The 24,345-nt window shown below is 40.0% G+C and overlaps 1 protein-coding gene across 3 annotated transcripts in view; it reads left to right on the top strand.

The window, feature by feature from the left end:
• SLC38A9 (solute carrier family 38 member 9) overlaps positions 1 to 23,759 on the top strand; it is a 92,454-nt gene extending 68,695 nt beyond the window's left edge. Inside the window, exons 11-15 of one of the 3 annotated variants that reach the window (XM_062211976.1) lie at positions 6,442 to 6,548; positions 14,150 to 14,263; positions 16,563 to 16,711; positions 20,909 to 20,998; positions 22,072 to 23,759. In XM_062211976.1, coding sequence (XP_062067960.1) covers positions 6,442 to 6,548; positions 14,150 to 14,263; positions 16,563 to 16,711; positions 20,909 to 20,998; positions 22,072 to 22,237 — 626 coding nt within the window. In that variant the 3' untranslated portion in view covers positions 22,238 to 23,759. Of the gene's footprint in view, positions 1 to 6,441; positions 6,549 to 14,149; positions 14,264 to 16,562; positions 16,771 to 20,908; positions 20,999 to 22,071 lie in introns of those variants that run through there. The other 2 variants (XM_062211975.1, XR_009868058.1) reach the window with 2 other exon arrangements.
• Positions 23,760 to 24,345: the final 586 nt, after the last annotated feature.

Raw genomic sequence — 24,345 nt, 5'->3', positions numbered from 1 at the left:
CTCACTTCACCCTCTCTCTGGAACTTCTTGATTTACTGTTTCTTTCTTTGGTGGAGTATATTCAGGTTTTGCCTGAGAAAGGGTACATAGAAGGTAACATTTGACAAGGCTTTACTTTCTGAATTCTGACACCTGAATGAGAACAGGCATACAATAATTTACTCTGAGCACTTACATGACATTGGGAAAGCTTTCCAGATTATTGTTGAAGAATTTAATGTTATTCTGACTCCAGATTCTTTTCTCTTTTTTTTAAAAAATTTTATTTTATTTATTTGAAATACAGAGTTACAGAGAGAGGTAGAGAGAGGTCTTCCATCTGCTGGTTCACTTCCCAGATGGCTACAACGGCCAGAGCTTAGCCCATCAGACGCCAGGAGCTACTTCCAGGTCTCCCACGTGGCTGCAGGGGCCCCAGGACTTGGGCCATCTTCTACTACTTTCCCAGGCCATAGCAGAGAGCTGGATCGGAGAGTTTGTCTTTTTCACGTCAGCTCTCAGGTGGTATTACATCATGGTTTTAATTTGCATTTTTTCCCTGTTGCCTAATGAAGTTAGCACCTTTTCATATATTCATTGGCCATTTGGATTTCCTCTTTTATGTCCATTTTTCTATTTAATTGGTTATTTTGTATTGATTTATAGAAGTTCTTGTTAAATTCTTAGTACGAGCCTTTAGTCAGATACATGTTTGCAGTTATCTTCTTCCCACAGGCTTGCTTGCTTGCTTTTTTCTTTATTTGAAAATCAGAGTTACAGAGAGAAGAGAGGGAAGAGACAGAAAGAGAGAGCTTCTAGCTGCTGGTTCACTCCTAAATGGCTGTGACAGCCGGTGCTGAACAAGGCGGGAGCTAGGACCAAGAGCCTCATCCTGGTCTCCCACATGGGTGGCAGGGGCCTGAGCACTTGAGCCATCTTCTGCTGCTTTTCCCAGACCATTAGCAGGGAGCTGGGTCAGAAATGGAGCAGCCACAACATGAACCAGCACAAATATAGGATGCTGGCGTTTCAAACCACAGCCTTACCTGCTACGCCATAACACTGTTCCCATCCTTTCTTGATAGCCTCTTCAGAGGTATCAAACAAACAGTTTGAAAATGATCAGAAGTTGGGGCTGGCGCTGTGGCGCAGCAGGTTAACACCCTGGCCTGAAGCACCTGCATCCCATATGGGCTCCGGTTTGAGACCCAGCTGCTCCATTTCCCATTCAGCTCTCTGCTAAGGTCTGGGAAAGCAGTAGAAGATGGCCCAAGACCTTGTGCCCCTGCACCCACGTGGGAGACCGGGAAGAAGCTCCTGGCTCCTGGCTTCGGATCGGCACAGCTCCAGCCGTTGTGGCCAATTGGAGAGTGAACCAGTGGATGGAAGACCTCTCTCTCTCTCTCTGCCACTCCTCTGTGTAACTATGACTGTCAAATAAATAAATAAAATTTTTTTTTAAAAAAGAAAATGATCAGAAGTTGAGGGCTTCTTTAAAAAAACATTGGGATAAAAACTGTCTTTATTATGCAGTTATCATGGTGTGACTGTGTTCTTTGAAAATGTCATATTTTCCACACAAAAACTTATACATGAATGTTCACAGCAGCATTATTTATAGTAGCCAAAAAGTGGAAATACCAAGTATCCATCACTGATGAGTGAGTTAATAAAATGTGGTACCTCCATGTATTGGAACCTTATTTTGTAATATTTTGTGAATATGCTAAAACTGTTTAATTGTACACATATGAATTATGTTTCAATAACACTGTTAAAAGGAAGCTCAGGTTTTAAAGAAATCTACTGAAAAAGAGTACTTTTTGGCTAATTGGAAAAGCTGGATATTTACCCACTCTTAATTTGATAATTTAGAAACCTAACAGTGGTATCACCTGCCTTAATCAGAAAACAATCAACAGATTGCTTCACAAAGTGTCATAGAGATACTAAAGGTTGATTTTTCTGAGAGAAAAGATTAGCCAAATTGAAAAGAGCTTGTTAGAAAAATAGAACTTAGCAAAAGGCAAAAGAATGGTAAAATATAGTTTAAAGTAGAATTTTGAGCACTTACATGATCAAAAGTCCTTTATTCTGAAAATGAATACCCTGATTATATTAAATTGTCATAGAAGACATGACCCACTGCCCTCCAGGAGCTTAAGTGGAGCAGTAAGACAGGTTTGTGAATTAACAGCCATAACATAGGATAATGGAAGTGTGTGTGTGTGTATGTACACAGTAGAATACTATTCAGCCATAAAGAAGGATGAGGTCCTGTCATTTGTGACAACATAGATGTAACTGGTCATTAGGTTAAGTAAAATAAGACAGACACAGAAAAACAGATACCTCATGATCTCATTCATGTAGAATATAAAAAAGTTGATAGAATATTGGTTACTAATGGCTGGGGGAGAGAGGGAGAAAGTTGATCAGCTGGTACTGAGTTGTGATTAAGAGAAATAAATTCTAGTGTTCTTTTGCACAATAGGCTAACTATACATAAGGAGAATGTGCTGTATATTTCAAAGAAGCTAGAAGAAAATATTTTGAATATTTTCAAGAAGTGACACATTTGGAAAGATAAATATGTTTACACTGATTTTTTTCAAAACTTTCTTGGCTCCTAGGTCTTTTTTTTTTTAAGATTTATTTATTTATTTATTCTGGGCAAAGAGAGATCTTCCATCCACTGGTTCGTGTCCTAAATGCGGGGGCCAGGTATGGTCCATGCCAAAGCCAGGAGCCTGGAACTCCATCTGGATTTCCCATATGAGTGACAGGGGCCCCAGTACTCGGGCCAACTGCTGCTTTCCCAGGTGCATTAGCAGGGAGCTGGATTGGAAGTGAAGCGACCAGGACTCAAACTGGCACTCATATGGGATGCTGGAGCCACGAGCAGTGGCTTTCCTACAGCACCACAATGCCATCTCCTTACACTGATCTGAACATTACACAATGTAGTTATGTTAAAATACCATGTTGAACGCCATAAATAAATAGAATTTTCTGTGTCCGGGGCCGGCGCCATGGCTCACTTGGTTAATCCTCCACCTGCGGTGCTGGCATCCCATTTGGGTGCTGGGTTCTAGTCCCTGTTGGTCCTCTTCCAGTCCAGCTCTCTGCTGTGGCCCGGGAAGGCAGTGGAGGATGGCCCAGGTGCTTGGGCCCTGCACCTGCATGGGAGACCAGGAAGAAATACCTGGCTCCTGGCTTCAGATCGGCGCAGCACCTGCCATAGCGGCCATTTGGGGAGTGAACCAACAGAAGGAAGACCTTTCTCTCTGTCTCTCTCTCTCACTGTCTATAACACTACCTGTCAAATAAAAAAAAAAGTTTAAAAAAATTTTTCTGTGTCCATTAAACAAAACAAATATTTTATAAGAACACCAGTTTTTGGCTTAGGGGGTCACAAAAACAAAGCAACCGTAATATAAAGATATACACAAGAGACATAGCAGCACAGATTGCATGTAAATAACAATTAGAGTCAGAGAAAGATTCTCAAACAGGAATATTTTTAAGAACCGAAGGGAGATTGCTAAATGGAGTGTTGGTCAAGGGAACAGTGTGTTTAAGTAGCAGTTAATGCATGAGATAAAATGACCCATTTAGGAAGTTAGAAGAATTTGAATGGCTAGAGTAAAAGAATAGTTGTAGGGAAAGTGATAGGAGATAAGGATAAAAAGGCACAGGCCAGACCAAGAGGAGCCTTCTATTTTAAGCTCAGAATAACTCTGGAACTTTGTTTCCCCTTTATTTGGGGTGACCTGAACTAGGAGATAGGCTTATCTTTAGGAAACCAGTAAGAGGGGTTTTCAAAAAGTTCATAGAAAACGCATTTGATGGAAAAACTATACTTACATTTTAGAAAAATTTTTTTTTAATTTTTAACCTTTATTTATTTTTAAACTTTTATTTAATGAATATAAATTTCCAAAGTACAGTTTATGGATTACAATGGCTTCCCCCCCCCCAAACTTAATCCTACCTGCAACCCTCCCTTTTCCCACTCCCTCTCCCCTTCCATTCACATCAAGATTCATTTTCAATTCTTTTTATATACAGAAGATCAGTTTAGTATATATTAAGTAAAGATTTCAACAGTTTGCCCCCACATAGCAACACAAAGTGAAAAAATACTGTTGGAATACTAGTTATAGTATTAAATCACAATGTACAGCACATTAAGGACAGAGATCCTACATGATATTTTTTAAAAATTGATTACTTTTGTATGCAATTTCCAATTTAACACCAGTTTTTTTTTATTTTCAATTATCTTTATATACAGAAGATCGATTCAGTATATGCTAAGTAAAGATTTCATCAGTTTGCACCCACACAGAAACACAAAGTGTAAAAATACTGTTTTAGTACTAGTTATAGCATCATTTCACATTGGACAACACATTAAGGACAGATCCCACATGAGACATAAGTACACAGTGACTCCTGTTGTTGATTTAACAATTTGACACTCTTGTTTATGTTTGTGTCAAATTTATAATTTCTTTTTTCTCGGACTTTTTGAAGTAACTTTCGTGGTTCTATAATTCCCTGCCCAAATACAGAATTCATCATGGAACTGCTACAATTTTTTTAAAAAATCAGAAGTATTACATCCTCATTTATTCACTCTGTGAATCAACAGGGTATCTAGAAAAGCAGTGAGAGTGAGAACACTATCAGAGCCCTGGGATATGCTTAGATAACTGAAAACTGGATGATGAGTGATCCAAGACCCAAATCCCACCTCACTGTCTGCTTTCTCATTCTACTTCCAATACCAGCTTTGTCAGTTCATATTCTCCAGTAAATAGACACCAAAACGGAGTGAATTGTGCCGAATAGACCCTGAAGGTGTAACTCACCTCATTGAGATTGTCGAGGAGTGCTCAGATTGTCGTGTTGCGCTCAGCTGTTGTAGGAGCTGCCCAGGGAGAGTGACTTCTGGTTGTGTGGGGCAGCAGATCCCAAAGGGTTTGCAGCTGGAACCTGTCATCTACCCACACTCCTTGCATTGGCCTCTTGCTGAAGGGAGATCTGAGCAATACACCTTCCTGGCTGTCACAGTTTTATAATATGTTCATATGAATTTGGCATATTAATAAGAAAGTTAATTCACAAGGCAAATTTATGTCTCCTTTGCTGTTGTGAGATCCTTTGTCTTCAGATAATTTCTAATCGGGTAATTGTAGGTATATATATAAAAAGTGGATTTAAAAAATTTTTTTTCTATTTAGCTATGTTACGTTGAATTTTTACTAGAGATTTTCAGGGGCAGGCGTTTGGCACAGGAGTTTAAGAAACCACATGGAACTTGCATCCTTGTTGGAGTGCCTGGGTCAAGTCTCAACCCTTCTGCTTGGGATCCAGCTTCCTGCTAATGTGTACCCTGGAGACAGCAGTGATGCCTCAAGTAGTTGAGTCCTACCACACAGGTGGAAGACCCAGATTAAATTCTGGGCTCCTGGCCTTTGCTGGCCCAGCCCTGCATGGTGCAGGCGTTCAGGAGTGAACCAGTAGATGGAAGTTCTTCCTCTGTCACTTTTTCTTTTGTTTCTCTGCCAAGAATATCTGTGAGTCATAAGGTCATCTGCAAATAATAAGGATTTTATCAACTATTCAAAAATGATGACTTTATAAAAATTATATAATACTGACTTATTGATCTGCAGTGTTATCAGTTTTTCTCTTAAGAAAGTGTCAAGTGTCCTGTTCCTGATTTATTGAGCTTTTTAAAAATAAAACAGAAGTGGAAATGACCTCCAATTTTATTTTATTGCTGACATATAAAAATTTTAAAAGATTATAGACGGGCTGGCACTGTGGCATAGTAAGTTAAACCTCTGCCTGCAGTGCTGGCATCCCCATATGGATGCCGGTTTGTGTCCCAGCTGCTCCTCTTCCTAGCCAGCTCTCTGCTAATGGCCTGGGAAGGCAGTGGAGATGGCACACGTGCTCCTAGCTTCAGATCAGCCCAGCTCTGACCTTTGCGGCCACTTGGGAAGTGACCCAGCAGTACCACAGATTAGTCTTCTGCTTGTGACTCCAGCATCCCTCATTGGAGCCTCAATTTGAGTCCCAGCTACTCTGCTTCTGACCCAGCTCCCTGCTAATGTACCTGGGAAAGTGGCAGAAGACGACCCAATTACTTGGGCCTATGCCACCCATGTTGGAGACTAGGATAAGTTCCTGACTCTGAGCGTTGCCTGGCTCAGACCCATCTGTTGGGGCCAATTTGGGGAGTAATATGGAAGATCTTTCTCTCTCTCTCTCTCTCTCTCTCTCTCTCTCTACCTTTCAAGTCAATTAGTAAATTAAAAAAAAAAAAAAGAATGAAAGAGCAGAGTCAACTGATTGGTGGCAATCCACTTTTTGGCTACTAATTGATTGCCTCATTTTCTAGCTGTCAGTTTTAACATTTTTTTTTTAATTTTGTCTCTTTTTTCCCAGAGATAAGATTTCAATTTCCACAGCTGACTGGTGTGCTTACCCTTGCTTTCTTTATTCATAATTGCATTATCACACTCCTGAAGAACAACAAGAACCAAGAAAACAACGTGAGTAGTTATCCGAGTACTTGACTTCTGTATCTGCTGAGCGTAGATTTTTTTTCTTGAGTCAGTATGTGAGGCATTTTGTATTTGGAGTACAATTATGAATGCTACAGAGTCTTAGTTTTTAAACGTCAGCCATAAAGCAGTGGTCAGCAAACTGCTTCTATAAAGATTCTGGTGACAAATATTTTAAGTTTTATAGCTCATATGGTCTTTGTTACAACTTCCCAACTGCTGTGTGCACAAAAGCAGCCATAGACAATAAGTAAACAAAGTGTGGTAGCTGTGTGTGTGTTTTAAAGATTTATTTATTTTATTTGAAAGGCAGAGTTACAGAGAGGCAGAGAGAGGGAGGGAGGGAGGGAGGAAGAGAGAGAGAAAGAGAGATCCTCCATCTGCTGGTGCACTCCCCAGATGGCCTATCCAAAGCCAGGAACCAGGAGCTTCTGGGCGTCTGGGTCTCCCATGTGGGTGCAGGGGCCCAAGGACTTGGGCCATCTTCTGCTGCTCTCCCAGGGCATAGCAGAGAGCTGGATGGGAAGTGGAGCAGCCGGGACTCAAACTGGTGCCCACATGGGATGCTGGTACTGCAGGCGGAAGCTTCACCCACTACGCCACAGTGCCAGACCTATGGCTGTGTTTTAATAAAAGTTTATTTATCAAAACAAGTGGCAAACTATATTTGGCCCATGGCCATAGTTTGCCAACCTCTGCCAAATAGCAACTGCTAAAAATAAAGAGGTATAGCTAACCTGCCAATAATAAAATTATAAAATTCTTTAAAAAAATATATATGAGCCAGAAGAAGACAGGGAAAAGAGAGCAAAGAATAAGAGAGACAAATAGAAAACAAATAGCAAGGTAGTATAATTAAACACCGTCATATGATAATTCCATCAAATGTAAGTGGTCAAAACATTACAATTAAAATGCAGAGATTGGGGCCCGTGTTGTGGCACAGCAGGTTAAGCTTCTACCTGCAGTGCTGGTGTCCCTTATAAGCACTGCTTTGAGTCCCAGCTGCTCCACGTCCAATCCAGTTCCCTACTGATGTGCCCCGAAGGGCAGCAGAAGGTGACCCAGGTGCCTGGGCCCCTGACATTCACATGGGAGACCCAGAATGGAGTTCCTGGCTCCTGGCCTCCAGCTCCAACTGTTGTGGTCATTTGGGGAATGAACCCACAGGTGAAAAATCTCTTTCTCTCTCTGCCTTTCAAGTAAATAAATCTTTTTTAAAAAATGCAGAGTTGGCCAGATGGGCTTAAAAAAAAAAGGCCTTACAATATGCTATCCATAAGACTTAGACCTGGGGCTGGCACTGTGGCGTGATGGGCTAAGCTTCCACCTGTGGCGCCAGCATCCCATATTTGGCGCCAGATCGAGTTCTGGGCTGCTCCTCTTCTAATCCAACTGCCTGCTATGACCTGGGAAAGCAGTGGAAGATGGCCTAAGGGCTTGGGCCCCTGCACCCGCATTGGAGACCCAGAAGAAGCTCTCTGTCTCCTGGCTTCATATCCGCCCAGCTCTAGCCATTGTGGCCCTTCGGGGAGTAAACCAATGGATGGAAAACCTTTCTCTCTGTCTACCCCCTCCTCTCTCTGTAACTCTACCTCTCAAATAAATAAATAAAATCTTTAAGGGGCCGGCACGGTGGCACAGTAGGTTAATCTTCCTGTGGCGCTGGCATCCCATATGGAAGCACTGGTTCGAGACCCAGCTGCTGCTCTTCCAATCCAGCTCTCTGCTGTGGCCTGGGAAAGCAGTAGATGGCCTAAGTCCTTGGGCCCCTGCACCCACATGGGAGACCGGGAAGAAGCTTCTGGCTCCTGGCTTCGGATCGGTGCAGCTGCGGCCGTTGTGGCCATTTGTGGAGTGAATCAACGATGGAAGACCTTTGTCTCTCCCTCTCACTGTCTGTAACTCTGCTTCTCAAATAAATAAATAAAATCTTTTAAAAAAAAATAAAATTGTCAAAAAAACGATTTAGACTTACCATGCAAATGCTAAACCCAAGAAAGGTAGAGCAGCTATATTAATATCAGATAAAGTAGACTTCAGAACAAGGAGTAGTCCCAGAGGTTTAAAAAAAAAAAAAAAAAAAAAGAGCATTGCATCATGCTATTTAGGATCCATTCTTCAAAAAGAAGTAATAATCCAAAATGTTGGAGCAAGCATTTGGTATAGTGGGTTAAAGCACCACTTGGGAATCCTGCATCCCATGTCAGAATGCCTGGAATGGAGTCATACCTCTGTTTCCAATCCAACTTCCTGCTAATGTGCACCCTGGGAGGCAACAGATACACAGGAACATTTAACGAAATACACCATATGCTGGGTCACAAAACAAGTCTCAATACATTTAAAAGGATCAGAATTATACAAGATATGTTCTTCAGTCATAACAGGATGAAGTTCCAAATCAACAACAGAAAGAAATTGGGAATTTGACAAAAAATATGGAAAGCAAATAGCATACTTCTTTTTTTTTTTTTAAGATTTTATTTATTTATTTGAGAGGTAGAGTTATAGACAGTGAGAGGGAGAGACAGAGAGGAAGGTCTTCCATCCGCTGGTTCATTTTCCAGATGGCTGCAACGGGCTGAGCCAAGCCAATCCGAAGCCTGGAGCCAGGAGCTTCCTCTGGGTCTCTCACAAAGGTGCAGGGGCTCAAGCACTTGGGCCATCTCCCACTGCCTCCCAGAGCTGGATCAGAAGAAGAGCAGCCAGAACTAGAACCAGTGCCCATATGGGATGGCAGCGCCACAGGCAGAGGATTAACCTACTGTACCACAGCGCTGGCCCCCTAAACAACATACTTCTAAGCAAGTAGTGAGTCAAAGAAGAAATCCCAAGAAAAATTAGAAAAGCCTTCTCAGTGGAGAAAAGTTAGGTCACAAATTGGAGTAAGAATATGTTAAACTATTCCATCATCATCTTTCCTGACCATACATCTGGCATGTTACCTGTACATGAAGTTGGAGTTGAGTAACTGGATTTTCCATATTTCTTTACGTCAAATTTCATTTTCTCCCTATGTAAAAATAGCAGTGATAATACCTACTTGTCAGGGTTAAATGAGAATTAAATATTATAAAATAGGAAACATGTTTTTAGTCTCTTTAATCCTCTTACCCTTTCTTTTCTGAGACCAACCTAGATCATAGTACCCCCCCCCCCAAATTCAGGATTTGTATGTATTGGATCATTCTATACTTAAGGTCTTCCTAATAACAGAGAACAACCTCATATACCTGAGTCTCGGGGAAAAGAACTGCAGGTTTATTGAAATCTAAAGTTTAACCTGAACGCTCCTATGTTTTTTTTTTTTTTATTCCTAGCCCTGGATTGTTGTGGGCATTTGGGGAGTAATCCAGCAGATAGAAGATCTCTCTGTGTCTGTGTCTAAGTCTATGTCCCTGTCTATGGCTGTCTCTCTTTTTAAGTAAATAAATAATTTTTTCATAAAGGCCTTTTAGTTCCAAATTGTTTGTCTTCCTAGAAAACAGTCTCAAAATAATGAGCTAAAAATTGCAGGCAGTTCTCACAATGCATGGTTCCTTTATGCACAAATTTCCATTACTGTGACTTAGTTAAGTTGCATCAGTAGCCTCTAACAATGTGATGCAAATTCAGCATTTGAACAATGAATACGCACATAAAGTAATAACTGCTAAGCCTTCATTTTACAAATCATAGCAGAAATAACAGGTGTACATCATGATTAGTGAACAGTCACATCACTACTCAAAAGACTGTCAGTGATTGATCACTGTGCTTTACTCACTTACCACGCAGTCTGCAAAGCAAGCAATTGTATTGACTCCTTGTCTCTGGGTGATAAAACAGGTGGTATTTTACAAATGTAGTTAATTGAAAGAGGAAATTGGCAAAAAAAAATGCTTTAGTGCAACAATGAAACATAATAATACTGGAAATGAAATTTCAATAAAACATAAGAAATAGCTTACAATTTTATCCAATTGTAGAAATACAATCTTACCAGTATAAATTTGGAAAGTGGTTGTGATGAAGAGAAAGAATATGGCCTAGAGAAAACAAGACTCTCAGGAAACTTCACATTAAAAGAATTCTGAGACACTTCACAGCATTGATAGCACAAAGGATGAAATAATAGAAGCTGATGCAGAGTTAGAATCAAATAGTACGGCAGTTCACCAAGGCGTGGACAAGAGGCTTGATCCATATAGTGAGTTCCAGATATGAGAAAGGGTCATGGAGAACAGAGGTTGATGTTGGTAATGGTTAGTCATTCCAAGCTCAGTAAACAAAGCTTTGAAAGGAGAAAACAAAAGAGTGGAAAAGGCTTCCTTCTCTTCTGTTTAAACTATGATCTAAAGATATCCGTGCAGAAAGAATAATAAGGCTCCTGAACAGGTGTAGTGACCATTTTCCAGGTTTCCAAGTTCAACTTAGTATTTTTTCTACACATAATTTCTCCATGGCTCATGTCAGTAGATGGGAAATCATTTCTATAGTAAGGTATTGCTTACCAAAAAAAAATGTAACATAAAGGGATTAAACATCATCCGGCTCCTTCCTTATCATCAGATTATGTAGTCTCTGTTGCTCTTCTGAATATGTGAATTGACCTCTTGATATTTCTTTACTGTGTTTGAACCAGAACTTGTACGGTGTTTTGTTGTTGGTTGGTTGAATTTATGTTTTTCTGTCTTTATTTAATTATATTACTCTTGCTTGCTTCTTTAACAATTTGAGGTACATTCTAATGTGTTACTTTTTCCATCTTCATATGCATCTGAAGTTCACCTGGCTATATACCAACACAAGCTTTTATGTGATTGTTTGGGGTAGAACTGTGTGGCCAGTTTCTGTGTTTTTGTTAGTAAATGCTCCCCTGGTTAGTATTTTCACTGTGAACGGAGCATGGAACAAATAATAAACTACACTTGACAAACAGAAAGTGGCTCCCAGACCCACTGCCAGCCCTACTGTAAACCCAGTACTCGTTCTGAGTCGACATTCTGTCTTTGGATCCCCACTACCACCACTGCCTGTTCCCGAGACTTGACGTATTACCAGTTTATACTGTCACTTGTGTCTCTTTTTAAATATATTTTATGCTTTGAGTCACATTTTCTAAAAGATGGTTTTGTTCTAGAAACCTTTTCCCATTCAGTGGGCTTTCAGGAGGCCTTATATGTAGGCCTAGTACGGTGATGGCTTGGATTTGAGCCAGAGAATAGCAAATTCCACATATGTACATGCTGTTCACAGGTGGCATGTTTGCCAGGATCATGCTAAACCTCAGCTGCTTTAATGAAAGCATTAATTCTGTTCGCTAGCATATTTTCAGATGAAAACAAGTAACTGACCCAGTTCTACTGATTGTTATGTTGCAGTATATAAAACAGAGCTTTTCTGGTTTTAGTATTTCTCTAGCTTTTCTCTGTGTGCTGTCTTTTATGCTTTGGTACTTTCATTTTTTCCCCCATTATTGTTGTCTGCTATCTGGGACACGATGCATTGGAGTCTGGTCCGCTCTCCATCGTTTTGGCTAAGGACATACAATTTGGAACTAAAAGGCCTTTATGAAAAAATTATTTATTTACTTAAAAAGAGAGACAGCCATAGACAGGGACATAGACTTAGACACAGACACAGAGAGATCTTCTATCTGCTGGATTACTCCCCAAATGCCCACAACAATCCAGGACTGTACCAGCTAGAGGACAAGAGCCCTAAGCTCAACCTGGATTTTCCACCTGTGTGATAAGGACTCAGCTGCTTGAGTTATAACCTGCTTAATGCACTGTACCCCAATGCTGGCCTCTGGCTTTTATAATAAAAATTAATGACATTCACAATACAGCGTAAGAGGTACTGTTTCGAAGTATGTGTGCAGTGCTATAGGACAGGAAAGCAGAAGGGAAAAGCTTTTATTATGTCTTATACCTTATAAACCTGTGGACTTTAAGTCTCTATCAAATGTCCCCTAGAATGTGCTAAGCTACATAGACTAAAATAATGTGGTTCAGTGTTGTGTAAGCTAATGACTGTGGAATGGGGACTGTCCTTTGTACGTACAGCTCTCTCTGGCAAGGTTGTTTTGCCTACCAATATTTTTTTACGAGGCTACTTCTGTTCTAAAGTGGCATTGAGTGAGTAGGTTGAGGGTGGAATGACTTTCAGACATCATAATGGGAGTCTACTACCTTTGATATGAAAATAGGCATTGCCTGGATCATTTCTGTTCATCCCACACAAGAACATGAGGCACTCAAGAGCTGACCGTTAAGACAGCCTTAAAACAGCCTGCCGTGGGCCCTAGAGTTGCATGACCTAAAGAGGAAAGGTTTGGAAATCCTTCTCCTCGATATTCAGTCATCCTCTCTCCTCAACTCTAAACAATGAGAAGCTATGTGGGCGGGCTCGAGCCAACTTTCGTAAGCCTTTGGCTCCGTAGTCCTAACTATCATCTAATTTAGGGCATGAAATCGTTGGTTTATTTTCAAACAGATTGTCAACTAAGAGCTGATTCTAAGATTTCTCATAACTAGTTATTTGCTTTTTAACCAAATTTATATTCAAGCTTATAAAACTCTGCTATTGTTTTATCCTATTCAAGGAGGAAATATGCCCAAAAACTCAGAAATGTCTTCTAGTGCTAAGTGTCTAATGTTTTCATTGTGTTATCAAACTAAAAAATTGTGTATAATTTTTGTCTACTCTGTTTTCCTAGCTTTCAAAATAATTTGTGTTTAAAATGAAAAATGAATAGGCTTATTGCCATAATTTACTGATGCTGCATTGTTTGGCTGTAACTGTAGTGGTGAAGGAGATGATTTGTAAGCAGTGGAATCTGTTCTGTTTGGATCTGACAGCTGGCTGCATTAAGTAGCTTGGAGCTTTGCATGGAGATGGGAGGGTGGGAACAGCAGTGGAAGAAAGCAATCCACTTTATTTAATGTTCTGCGTTTGTTTGCTGACTCCAGTAATAACATTTTGCAGCTGTTATAACAGCTGTCTTTTGATTTCCCTTTATTTATTGTTTAAGTTTGTTAAGCTTGTGTTTAATACCTACTTATTGTTTGCTCTTTAACTATCTTTCCTTTTATTATTAAATATATTTTAATGTGTTCCACTCTCTTGTGGCCTACATGTACTTTGATGATAGAGGTTAATTTACTAAAGGAAGAATTTTTTTAATTTTACCAATCAAGCAGTAAGTAGGTGGTTTATACTTATTTTCTTTCTGTATCTCATCTTTTTAATTGTGGATAACTATTTTATAATAAAGTAAATAAATTACCTTTTGAAATTAAGTCGGAATTTTGATCATGTTAAACCACTGTTTATATTAACATCCTACATCTGCCAACAGGTAGCTTAGTCTACATACCCCAAACTAGTGTTTCTTAAAAATTGGCAGACTATTTGTAAATGCATGTGGATTTTGTTTTAACTACTTTCTGTGAACAGGTTGGGTATCTAGAAAGTAAAACACATACACAAAGTAAGAAGATAAATTTTGCACTTATCTGTTGGGCTTCTTATTTAACCTATTCAAATAGACTTACTGCAGATTTCTTCAGTGTTATAGAAATTGTATTCTGTATTTACAGGTGAGAGATCTATGCATTGCTTATATGTTAGTGACATTAACTTATCTGTATATTGGAGCTCTGGTTTTTGCTTCATTTCCTTCACCACCATTATCAAAAGATTGTATTGAGCAGGTAAGGCACTGTGTACCCTCTTTGTGTGGTTACCTAAATGTTCGTAAATGCATAGTAGGCAGGATAACCCAGTAGCACGATGACCATACCAGCAGGCCTGGGTTTGAATACCCTCTCCACTGCCCACTCTAAGTGTGAGAATGAAAGCCCCTTCTCCACCCTTTCTGAGCTTTGGCTTCCTTTTCCATTATACTGTAAGATAAAATTCATTATGTGTTTTAGATAACATTGCATGCAGGCACCTTATGGCAAATTATTCTTGTGATGTATATATATTTCTCTTATAAGTAGTTCTCATGAACTTATAAAACCTCCACTGAGCATACATTGAACTCCCTTATTTTCCAAAGCCCAGATGTGGAAGTACTATGGGTAAACTAGTTTTAACCAGTTCCTCTGTCCATGGAGCTGACTCAGATTTTGATGCTGAGTGGCAGGCAGCAAAATACAGACAGACTATTTGGTTGTTAAAAAGAGATACATAGAGAGAGAATAAAAGGAAAAAGCAATCTTTGGAGGCCAGCATTGTGGTGCAGTGGGTTAAGCCCCCACCTGTGGCTGCCATTCCATACCAGTGCTGGTTTTTGTTTTTTTGTTTGTTTGTTTGTTTGTTTTTTGACAGGCAGAGTGGACAGTGAGCGAGCGAGAGAGAGACAGAGAGAAAGGTCTTCCTTTGCCGTTGGTTCACCCTCCAATGGCCGCTGCAGCCGGTGCACCACGCTGATCCGAAGGCAGGAACCAGGTGCTTCTCCTGGTCTCCCATGCTGATGCAGGGCCCAAGCACTTGGGCCATCCTCCACTGCACTCCCGGGCCACAGCAGAGAGCTAGCCTGGAAGAGAAGCAATTGGGACAGAATCCAGCGCCCTGATTAGGACTAGAACCCGGTGTGCCGACGCCGCAGGTGGAGGATTAGCCTATTGAGCTGTGGCGCTGGCAGTGTGCTGGTTTTATGTACCTGGAAAAGCGGTGGATGATGGCACAGTCCTTGGTCTCCTACCACCCATGTGGGAGACCCGGAAGATTTCCAGGCTCCTGGCTTCTACCTAGCCCAGCCCCAGTCACTGTAGCCATTTGGGGAGTGAAGCAACAGATAGAAGACCTCTCTGTCCTTCCCTCTCTCTCTCTGTACTCTGCCCTTCAAATAAATAAAATAAATCTTTGAGGGGAAAAATATTTTACTGAAAGGTTGCCATAGGTAACAATTTCTTTGATTTAACCCATCAAAAATAGGAGTAGTACTCATATAATCTCTAGTTTAATGTGACCGAAAACTTCTCTCTTTCTGTCTCTCCCTCCCTTCTCTCTCTCCCTCCTTCCCTCCCTTCCTCTTTTCCTCTCTCCCTCTCCCTCTCCCTCTCTCTCTCTCCCTCTCTCTCTCTCTCTCTCACACACACACACACACACACAAAAGAGCTTTTCACAGGTGGCTTTTCTATTCATAAGAAATTCCTCAAATAGAGTACAGTGGAATATGCAATGTGACTTATTACAGCCAAATTATAATGGTATTCTCATCTTCATAAGAGAAATGGGACTGAGTTACTGCTGTTATGATAACTTGAAATGTTCTTATAGTCTTGATTTCCTTAATTCCTTGATTCCAAAGGTTTACTGAAAATTTCACCAGTACAAAAAAAAAAAAAAAAAATCTCATATAAAGCCCCACTTCTTTGGGGATAGTAATATTTGTAGTTTTTGTATTTGAAAGGGAAAAATAAAAATTCTGAATGATTAGCTTTGTTTTTGTTACCAAACTAAAATAGAGAAAAGAGCTATGAAAGGACATAGAAATAAATCCTCGGCTATTTAGTGATAGATTGTAAATGGTGATGACACGCTCACCTTCCTCTGTTCCCTTGACTTTGAAAGCACTACAGTACTTTGAAAGAAGAAAAGCAAAGAGCTAATGAGCATGAAATAGCACTGGATTTATGTAATCATTTAAATGTATTAAAACAGATTTGAGTGTTATGCTTGAGTCTAATATGGAGTATGCTGCTCAGTCTTTCTGTGGTGAAGTTCAGGATTGTCTTTGTTGTTGTTTTAATGTCAAAGCTGTCTGATACTGCGGTTGTAAAACAGAATAAAAATGTGGCATTGTCAGATTTCTAGAAAGTGTCTAAGCACTTGTGATTCCTGTACTTACCTCATTGGAAGATAGTTAACCTGCAGTTTGTGGGTGGGCACCAGCCACAGTTTGAATAGCACCTTTGTTCAAAATAAGCAGTAAATGTTCCGTTTTATGGAGTTGTGCTGAATGAGATTGCTGACATTACCTCATTATCTTTCTTGCAATAGAACTTTTTAGACAACTTCCCTAGCAGTGACACCCTGTCCTTCATTGCAAGGATGTTCCTGCTGTTCCAGATGATGACAGTATACCCACTCCTAGGCTACTTGGCTCGTGTCCAGCTATTGGGCCATATCTTCGGTGACGTTTATCCTAGGTAAGGGCTCTTCTCTTGACCAGCAAGATGTGCCAAGCAACAAATGACTGTGCAAACAGGTCAGTTTAAAGTGTGACTGATCCTTTTGCTATAAAAATTTGCCTAATGAAAATGGTTACTAATGGATGTCCTCTTCACCTGAAGAGTTTTAAAAATAGAAGGCACTCCCTTGTCCAGAATGATTTAACACTCATTCTTTCCAGCATGGTTAATCAGCTCTGACAACAGTTATATTTATCTTATGATTCCGTGGCTATTAATCTACACATTGCTAAGAAGCTCATAGTGTATATATAGTACCTCTGTTGGCATGTGTTTCTAATGAGAAGCAGCACTTTTATTTTAATTATTGATCACTGGTACTTGTATATTTATTAACATTTGTGCATTTTTACATAAATTATCAGTTGTTTAGAACTGAAGATGAGAAGTTTAAGTTCTTATTTAATGTAGAGCCAGTTCAAATTATTATTGTAAGTCTTAAGTTCTTACTGAGGATGGAAGAATTGTGAACCCTTTTAAAAAAATCTGTTGAAAGCTATTACCCTTATCCAAGAAAAATACCCATGCCCCGTTTTAGAATTTCCCTGGAGCCTTCTCAGGAACCCTGGGTTATCCTCCTCTTATGTTAAGTTTTATTACAGGTTCAACCTAGTGAAAAATACCTAGCCCTATCTTATTGGGAATAAATTATTTTAAATGAAAAAAAATTAAATTATTTAAAATTGTTTTAATGAATGAAATATTGTATTTACAGTAACCAATTAAGCAAATGCTCTTCCTCAGTTCTTGTTTGAAGTGAACTGATGTAGCCTGTACCCTCAGTAGATATTTTCAGCTGTAAATTGAGTCTCAAGGTTGCTAGTATTGATAGAAGCAGCAGCTAGTTCTGATATTGCTCATCTAGAATACTGGAGTTTAGTAAATATAACTCCTGTTATATTTATACCATGTGCTATATTTATAGTTAACAAAGTAAAATAAATATAGGGAAGTTAAGGATGAGAAAATTCTAGGCAAATGTTATTTTTTTCTGCCACTGTTTTGCAGAATGGAGCTGTTAGAATTTTTTTCTTCTTGGAAAAAAGTCTGGGGTATCCCTTCTGTGTTCACACTACACTTCTTCCCTTACCACAAGAACACCTTTTAATTTATCTGTTACAAGGACTCCAAAGATGCATTCTTTGGAACATACTGTTTGACCTCAGGCTACCTTTATATTCTTAAAATTGCTGGAGGATCTCTTGGAGCTGTAGTTTGTGTGACTGTGTCTATCACTATTTAACATTAAAATCAAAATGGAATAAAGTATATATTAATTTGTTTGAAAACCAATGAAACCATTACTTGTTAACTTAAATAACATTTTTATGAGAAATACCAACTTCCAAAAAGATTTTTGGTTTACACTTTGAAAACTCGGTAATGTCTGCTTTGCTAGCAGACAGTTGGATTCTCTTTTCTGCTTCTGCATTCAAGCTTTCATATGCTGTTTTCATTTAAATATGTGAAGAACACCCATTCTCACATGCATACATAGTTGAGAAAAGAAGGGGTACTTTTAAGGCCTTTTAAGAGAACTGTGGGTCTTTTTTTCTGATACCATGTTAAAACTTAGTTGTGATGTGGAATCTGAGACTTGGTTACATTAAAACTGATTGTTGGTCTGTTTGTACCCATGCATGATTTTGGAACATCATGTCTAGTCATTTAGAAAACACAGCTTCACTGAGGCCTGTGGATCTTCCAAGTATATACACATTTCAGTGCAGACTGCCAAGCCCACACGCACTCATATCACCACCAGTTTCATCACACAAGTCGTTATATATTGGAAAACTGTAAAGCTCAGAGTGACAAATACAAATTCTCCAAAATTCCAGTCTTTTTCTGAAAGTTCAAATTTTTTTTATTATTGGCAACTGCCAGTTGCTTTCCTTGAAGTGACACTCATATCATTCATTTTAGGGAAATGTCTGTCAAACACCCAAGTTTGAACTACTGTAGCATGTCTACATTTCAAGTAAAAATAGTATTTATTAGGAAAAACAGCAAGGTTAGCCTTCAGCTCCACCACACGAGTACTTTTCTCAAGACAGCCATTGTATCCCCACGTGCAGCGATGCGCCACCTGTGTCCTTCACATTGGAGCACATGAAATGTTGAGCAGCTCTTTATGCACAATATGAGATATAATAAAACCAGGAAGTTTTATCCCTTTATCAAGGACTTATTTTTTAAAGGTTTATTTATTTATTTGAAAGAGTTAGAGAGAAAAGGAAAGGCAGAGAGAAAGGTCTTCCATCCACTGGTTCACTCCCCAATTGGCTACAATGGCTGGAGCTGTGCCAAACGGAAGCCAGGAGCCAGGAGCTTCCTCCAGGTCTCCCACGTGGGTTGCAGGGGCCCAAGGAGTTGGGCCATCTTCTACTGCTTTCCTAGGCCATAGCAGAGAGCTGGATGGGAAATGGAGCAGCCGGGACTCAAACCGGAGCCCATATGGGATGCCGGCGCTGCAGGCAGTAGCTTTACCGGCTGTGCCACAGCACCGGCCCCTCAAGGACATTTTTAGTGAATTTTTTTTTCTTTTGAGAATATTTGGCGCTGAAGAGTATAGTGCAGAACACAGACATAGGTGCAGCTAACTGCCGTGACCCATGTTAAGAAGCCAGGGGTTTTACTGCCATTGCTTTTACAAAGTAAATAATGTATTATTTTGAAAATAACTTTTATCTCAAGGACTTCCTGGAAGGGTATTAGGAAGTCCTTGTGCTTTATGGTCACACTTTAATTACCACTACTTTACAAACACATAAAATTGCTTCCTTTGGTGATACAGAAATAACAAAGACCCAGCCAGTGTCTTAAAGCTCTGAAGCATTTAAGGTTGGAGTTTCTAGATAAATAGTAAGATCTGGAAACCTAATATTTTTGAAAGTCTAGCTACTTATTTGTGTAAATTATTTTCTTTGTTTCTAATTCTGCTTGTCATCTTTATCTAGGATTAACTAAACGAGTAACTTGGTCCCAGAGGGTTGCTTAGATGTATCTGTTTACATTTTGAGAATCAGTCTAGAGAGAAATGGAATTACTTCTTGAGTATCAAACTTTATCTACATTATTTGTATCCAAAATGGATTCCCAAACTTTGATTAATATCTAAGTAAATTAGTAAATATTCTATTTATGTAAATAGTGACTAGATTCACTTAATTAAATTTGGAAAATAAAGACCTACCCACAAAATAAATACTTTACAGAAAGTATGTTGTAGAAAAGAAGAAATACTACCCCAAATTGTAATACAGTTGCTGTAGTCTTTCTATGTATTTCCTTCTGCTGTTTTCAGAAATGTTTTTAGATTTTTTTTTTGGTGCCATGAAAATACAGCTAGCTTAATTCCAAATTGCCTGGTTGATTTTTTAGCATAAGTTTTTTGGTTTTTTTTTTTTGGTTTTTTTTTTTGGTTTTTTTAGTTTTTTTGACAGGCAGAGTGGACAGTGAGAGAGAGAGACAGAGAGAAAGGTATTCCTTTGCCGTTGGTTCACCCTCCAATGGCCGCCGTGGCCGGCGCACCACACTGATCCAAAGGCAGGAGCCAGGTGCTTCTCCTGGTCTCCCATGGGGTGCAGGGCCCAAGCACTTGGGCCATCCTCTACTGCACTCCCTGGCCACAGCAGAGAGCTGGCCTGGAAGAGGGGCAACCGGGACAGAATCCGGCGCCCCGACCGGGACTGGAATCCGGTGTGCCGGCGCCGCAAGGCGGAGGATTAGCCTAGTGAGCCGCAGCGCTGGCTGGTAATAAGTATTTTAAATACACTCTGCCAGTCAGCTGTTGCTTGCATGTATCTAGGATTCTTCTGTTTTCCCACAGATATCTTTATGTTAATTGCTTTTTTCATGGTTTTGATTTTCTTAAGATATCCCAAATGGACTTCTGCATTAAGGAATATGAACTTTGATACCCACTACCAGTTTTTTCATACAAATTTAATCTACTTATATAATTGAATGAAAGGGCTGACCAGTATCTCATCATCATCATCGAGTACTGTTGTTGCCTTCTGTTTTTTTACTGCTGTCAGGCTTTAGACATTCTCATTTTAAAGTTAATAAATTGTGTTCTTATATTAGTGTTACAATGTGCCTATTTTTAGTTTTTTTTTTTTTTCTTTCCTCTAAACTCTCAACGTCTAGCATTTTCCATGTGCTGATTCTTAATCTGATTGTTGTGGGAGCTGGAGTGAGCATGGCCTGTTTCTACCCAAACATAGGAGGGATCATAAGGTACTTCGGGGAGGGAACTGGACTCCTTCCTATTCACTGTTGGGCGTTTCCTGTTGTTGTAGTTATTGCTTTAACTTTATTGTATAAAATTCCTGTGAGCATTAAAAGCAAATAACATTCAAATGTAGTTCCCTTAGTCTCAGCTACCTTTCCCCTTCTTTTTCTTATCCTCTTCCACTGTATTTCCTTTCTTTTCATCCAAAATAAAGTTATTTTAATATATCAGTGTATAACTTCTTGGGAGTACTGGAAGATCCATTATATGTTGAGGCTATGTCCCAACTTTAATCCATTTCTACTCAAAAATATATTTCAATGTCAATCGTAAGTAGAAAATAAAAGTATAAGTAAGTTTTAGTTTGCTGAGGGCTCTTTCCAGAATATTCTTTACTTTGGAAAGTTGTAACAGGTTGAATAGAATGGGAATAAAGTTGTGACCTCAGATTCTCATGAGAAACTGAGGTTTTGATCAATTTGATTTCATTTCCCTAATGTAGACCCTTAACTAAGAAAGAAACAAGAAGGGAGATTATTAGCCTGATGTTTGTTGACATAACGGACTCCCAGGTTCATATTAAGCCATTCTACAAGAAAAGGCGAGTACAAGAAAGGGAGAAGACAGTGTTTCTCCACCACAGTCACGTTTAGGTATTTCTGTTACTATCTGATAATTATGCTGAGTGCCACAGAGGCACTCATCTGTTCTCATTCTTCAACAGATGTTAACGGCCCCTCAGAAACTCAGAATGTATAATTAATTTATAAAAGATCAAAGGTAGGAAGCCTATCTCCAGATGTTTCTGAATAAATCGCCACAGTCACTTAGATGTGGAGGGACTATGGCGATTTGAGAGATGAATGAAAACTCTTTGTCAAGCAGATGCTATAAAGATGAGCAGGAAGTAATATTTTATGTTAACTTAGCAAGAAAAATCAGTTTTAAACCCAAATGTTTCAGGTCTGTTACAGTATCAGACTGAGGACGATTTGAGTGACACCCTATTTGCCTTAATTGTAAATCGGAAAAAGCAAAATCCAGATGAATGTTAATGCCCAAAGCTCTTGTTTTGCAGATACTCAGGAGCAGCCTGCGGCCTGGCCTTTGTATTCATTTATCCATCTCTCATCTACATCATTTCTCTCCAGCAAGAAGAACGGCTGACATGGCCTAAGTTAATCTTTCACATTTTCATCATCATCTTGGGCCTGGCTAACCTGATTGTTCAGTTTTTTATGTGAAATACTCATCTGTTTTCTCAAGATCGTTCGTGGTGTTTTGAGCCTTGACAACAGTTCTACATCAATTCACTTATCAATGCTGTTGTTGCCCTAATTCCAAGTGTTTTTCTAAGATAACATGAAAGCAAGGAAAGTAGTGGTTGATTAATAAATATTTCTGAGTAGAGTGGGGACAGGAGGGGCACTGAGAAGGATCTGAGTCTCTCTCTTCCTTGTATTCGCTCACCTCTTCATTCTCATTGTCTTTTCTGGGTAGGAATGTGTGTCCTAGGAGGAAGTCCTGCTGGGTTTTGCTTTTAGAGAGAGGAAGTGGGTAGATGTATCTGGGCTACAGTGAAGACTCTCAGGTGTCACAGCATCGTATTGCCAAATCCTGTTTCTGTTTAATATTTGATAGATTCACTTCATTTTCTTATTTGCTAGCCCATTTCCACAGTTTGCCCAAATCACTACTGTTTGGCACAGTAAACCAAATACCTCATTTTTTAAAACAAAATTTTTATGACCTAAGTGTCAACAGAGTGAATTCTTAACTGAGCCTCTATTAAAAAAAAAAAAAAAAACTTAAAAAAAAACCTGTCAGTATAGACCTCATGGTCATGACACATGTGCAAAATAAAAATAGTTTGCTGCTGTTGAGTTCCTCTTCTATTTCTAATACAACATCAGTGACGTAGGAGTTCAAACCTATATGCTGAATTTTGCATAGGAACAAAAATGTCCCTATAGACACAGGGGGCTCTTTTACTTTCTGGGTCACAGAGCATTGCTAGGCTGTCAGGACAGGTCCACCAGGGAAACATGGCAGAGGAGCCAGAGTGTGAGGCCCTCCAGGGCAAAAAAGGGTGGAGACGCAGCCAGGGAGGGTGGAGCCTCTGCCCAGAGCATCCTCAGTCCTGTGGGGGTGAAAGTGATTTCTTTGGCACAGGGAAAAGGTCGTTCTCTGATGTGTGACCTCCAGGAGACCCCCAATGCTTCCCTCTGTCATGAGCAGGGCAGACGGATTGAGGCTCTGCAAGAAAAACTCCTTAGATCTGAGAAAGTGATCAGGGAATCTAGATTCTTAGAATTAACACTCTCCACTTTCTTCTTCCAATTCAAAATCCAACTCCATGTCTTCCATGTCATGCAGCCTCTGTATCCAGCCCAGGACAACTCAGTGGTGATGTTTCTTCCCCAGAAAATTTAGAATTCTCTAATTTTAGGCTTAATTTAAAGAATGCATTGTGCTCTCGCAGATTCTACATCCCCGGATAATGTGTACATTTGTATTATTTCCTTCCTTTGAGAAAGACAAATGAAAAGCTTTTTTTTTTTCTAGACCAAATCAGAAATCCCAGATTCAGGCCGGCGCCGCGGCTCACTAGGCTAATCCTCCGCCTTGCGGCGCCGGCACACCGGGTTCTAGTCCCAGTCGGGGCACCGATCCTGTCCCGGTTGCCCCTCTTCCAGGCCAGCTCTCTGCTGTGGCCAGGGAGTGCAGTGGAGGATGGCCCAAGTCCTTGGGCCCTGCACCCCATGGGAGACCAGGAGAAGCACCTGGCTCCTGCCATCGGATCAGCGCGGTGCGCCGGCCGCAGCGCGCCTACCGCGGCGGCCATTGGAGGGTGAACCAACGGCAAAAGGAAGACCTTTCTCTCTGTCTCTCTCTCTCTCACTGTCCACTCTGCCTGTCAAAAAAAAAAAAAAAGAAAGAAAGAAAGAAAGAAATCCCAGATTCAAGAGCAGCTTTGAGCTCTGAGTCAAACTTCCTGTCCTCTTCATAGACTCATACACCCATACGAATGATGAGCAGAATTTCCTAAAGTTCTTTACGAAGTCTCAAGCGCCCGAGTGGAGAGAATAATACAGTGACCCTCCAGATCCCCCCTCCCCCCACCGCCAGGCTTAGTAACTGTAAGACTGCTGCAGTTGTGCAGTTGCTTCTCCTATAGCTTTTTCTTTTCTACTGAAATATTTTAAAGCCAATCTCAGACATGATGTCATTTCATCTTAATATGCAGCTACTAGCCTTTTGAACGCAATTATGTTTATTGGAGAAAGTCTCAAAGTTTTGGTTAGCAGAAACTGCTGGTAGAAGTTAGGTTAATTGGAAAATTCTACATTGG

This window comes from Lepus europaeus, chromosome 15, assembly GCF_033115175.1.
Source record: "Lepus europaeus isolate LE1 chromosome 15, mLepTim1.pri, whole genome shotgun sequence".
Classification (NCBI taxonomy): Eukaryota; Metazoa; Chordata; class Mammalia; order Lagomorpha; family Leporidae; genus Lepus; species Lepus europaeus.
The sequence above is the reverse complement of the archived record's forward strand: the minus strand, read 5'-3'. Positions and strand labels throughout refer to the sequence as shown.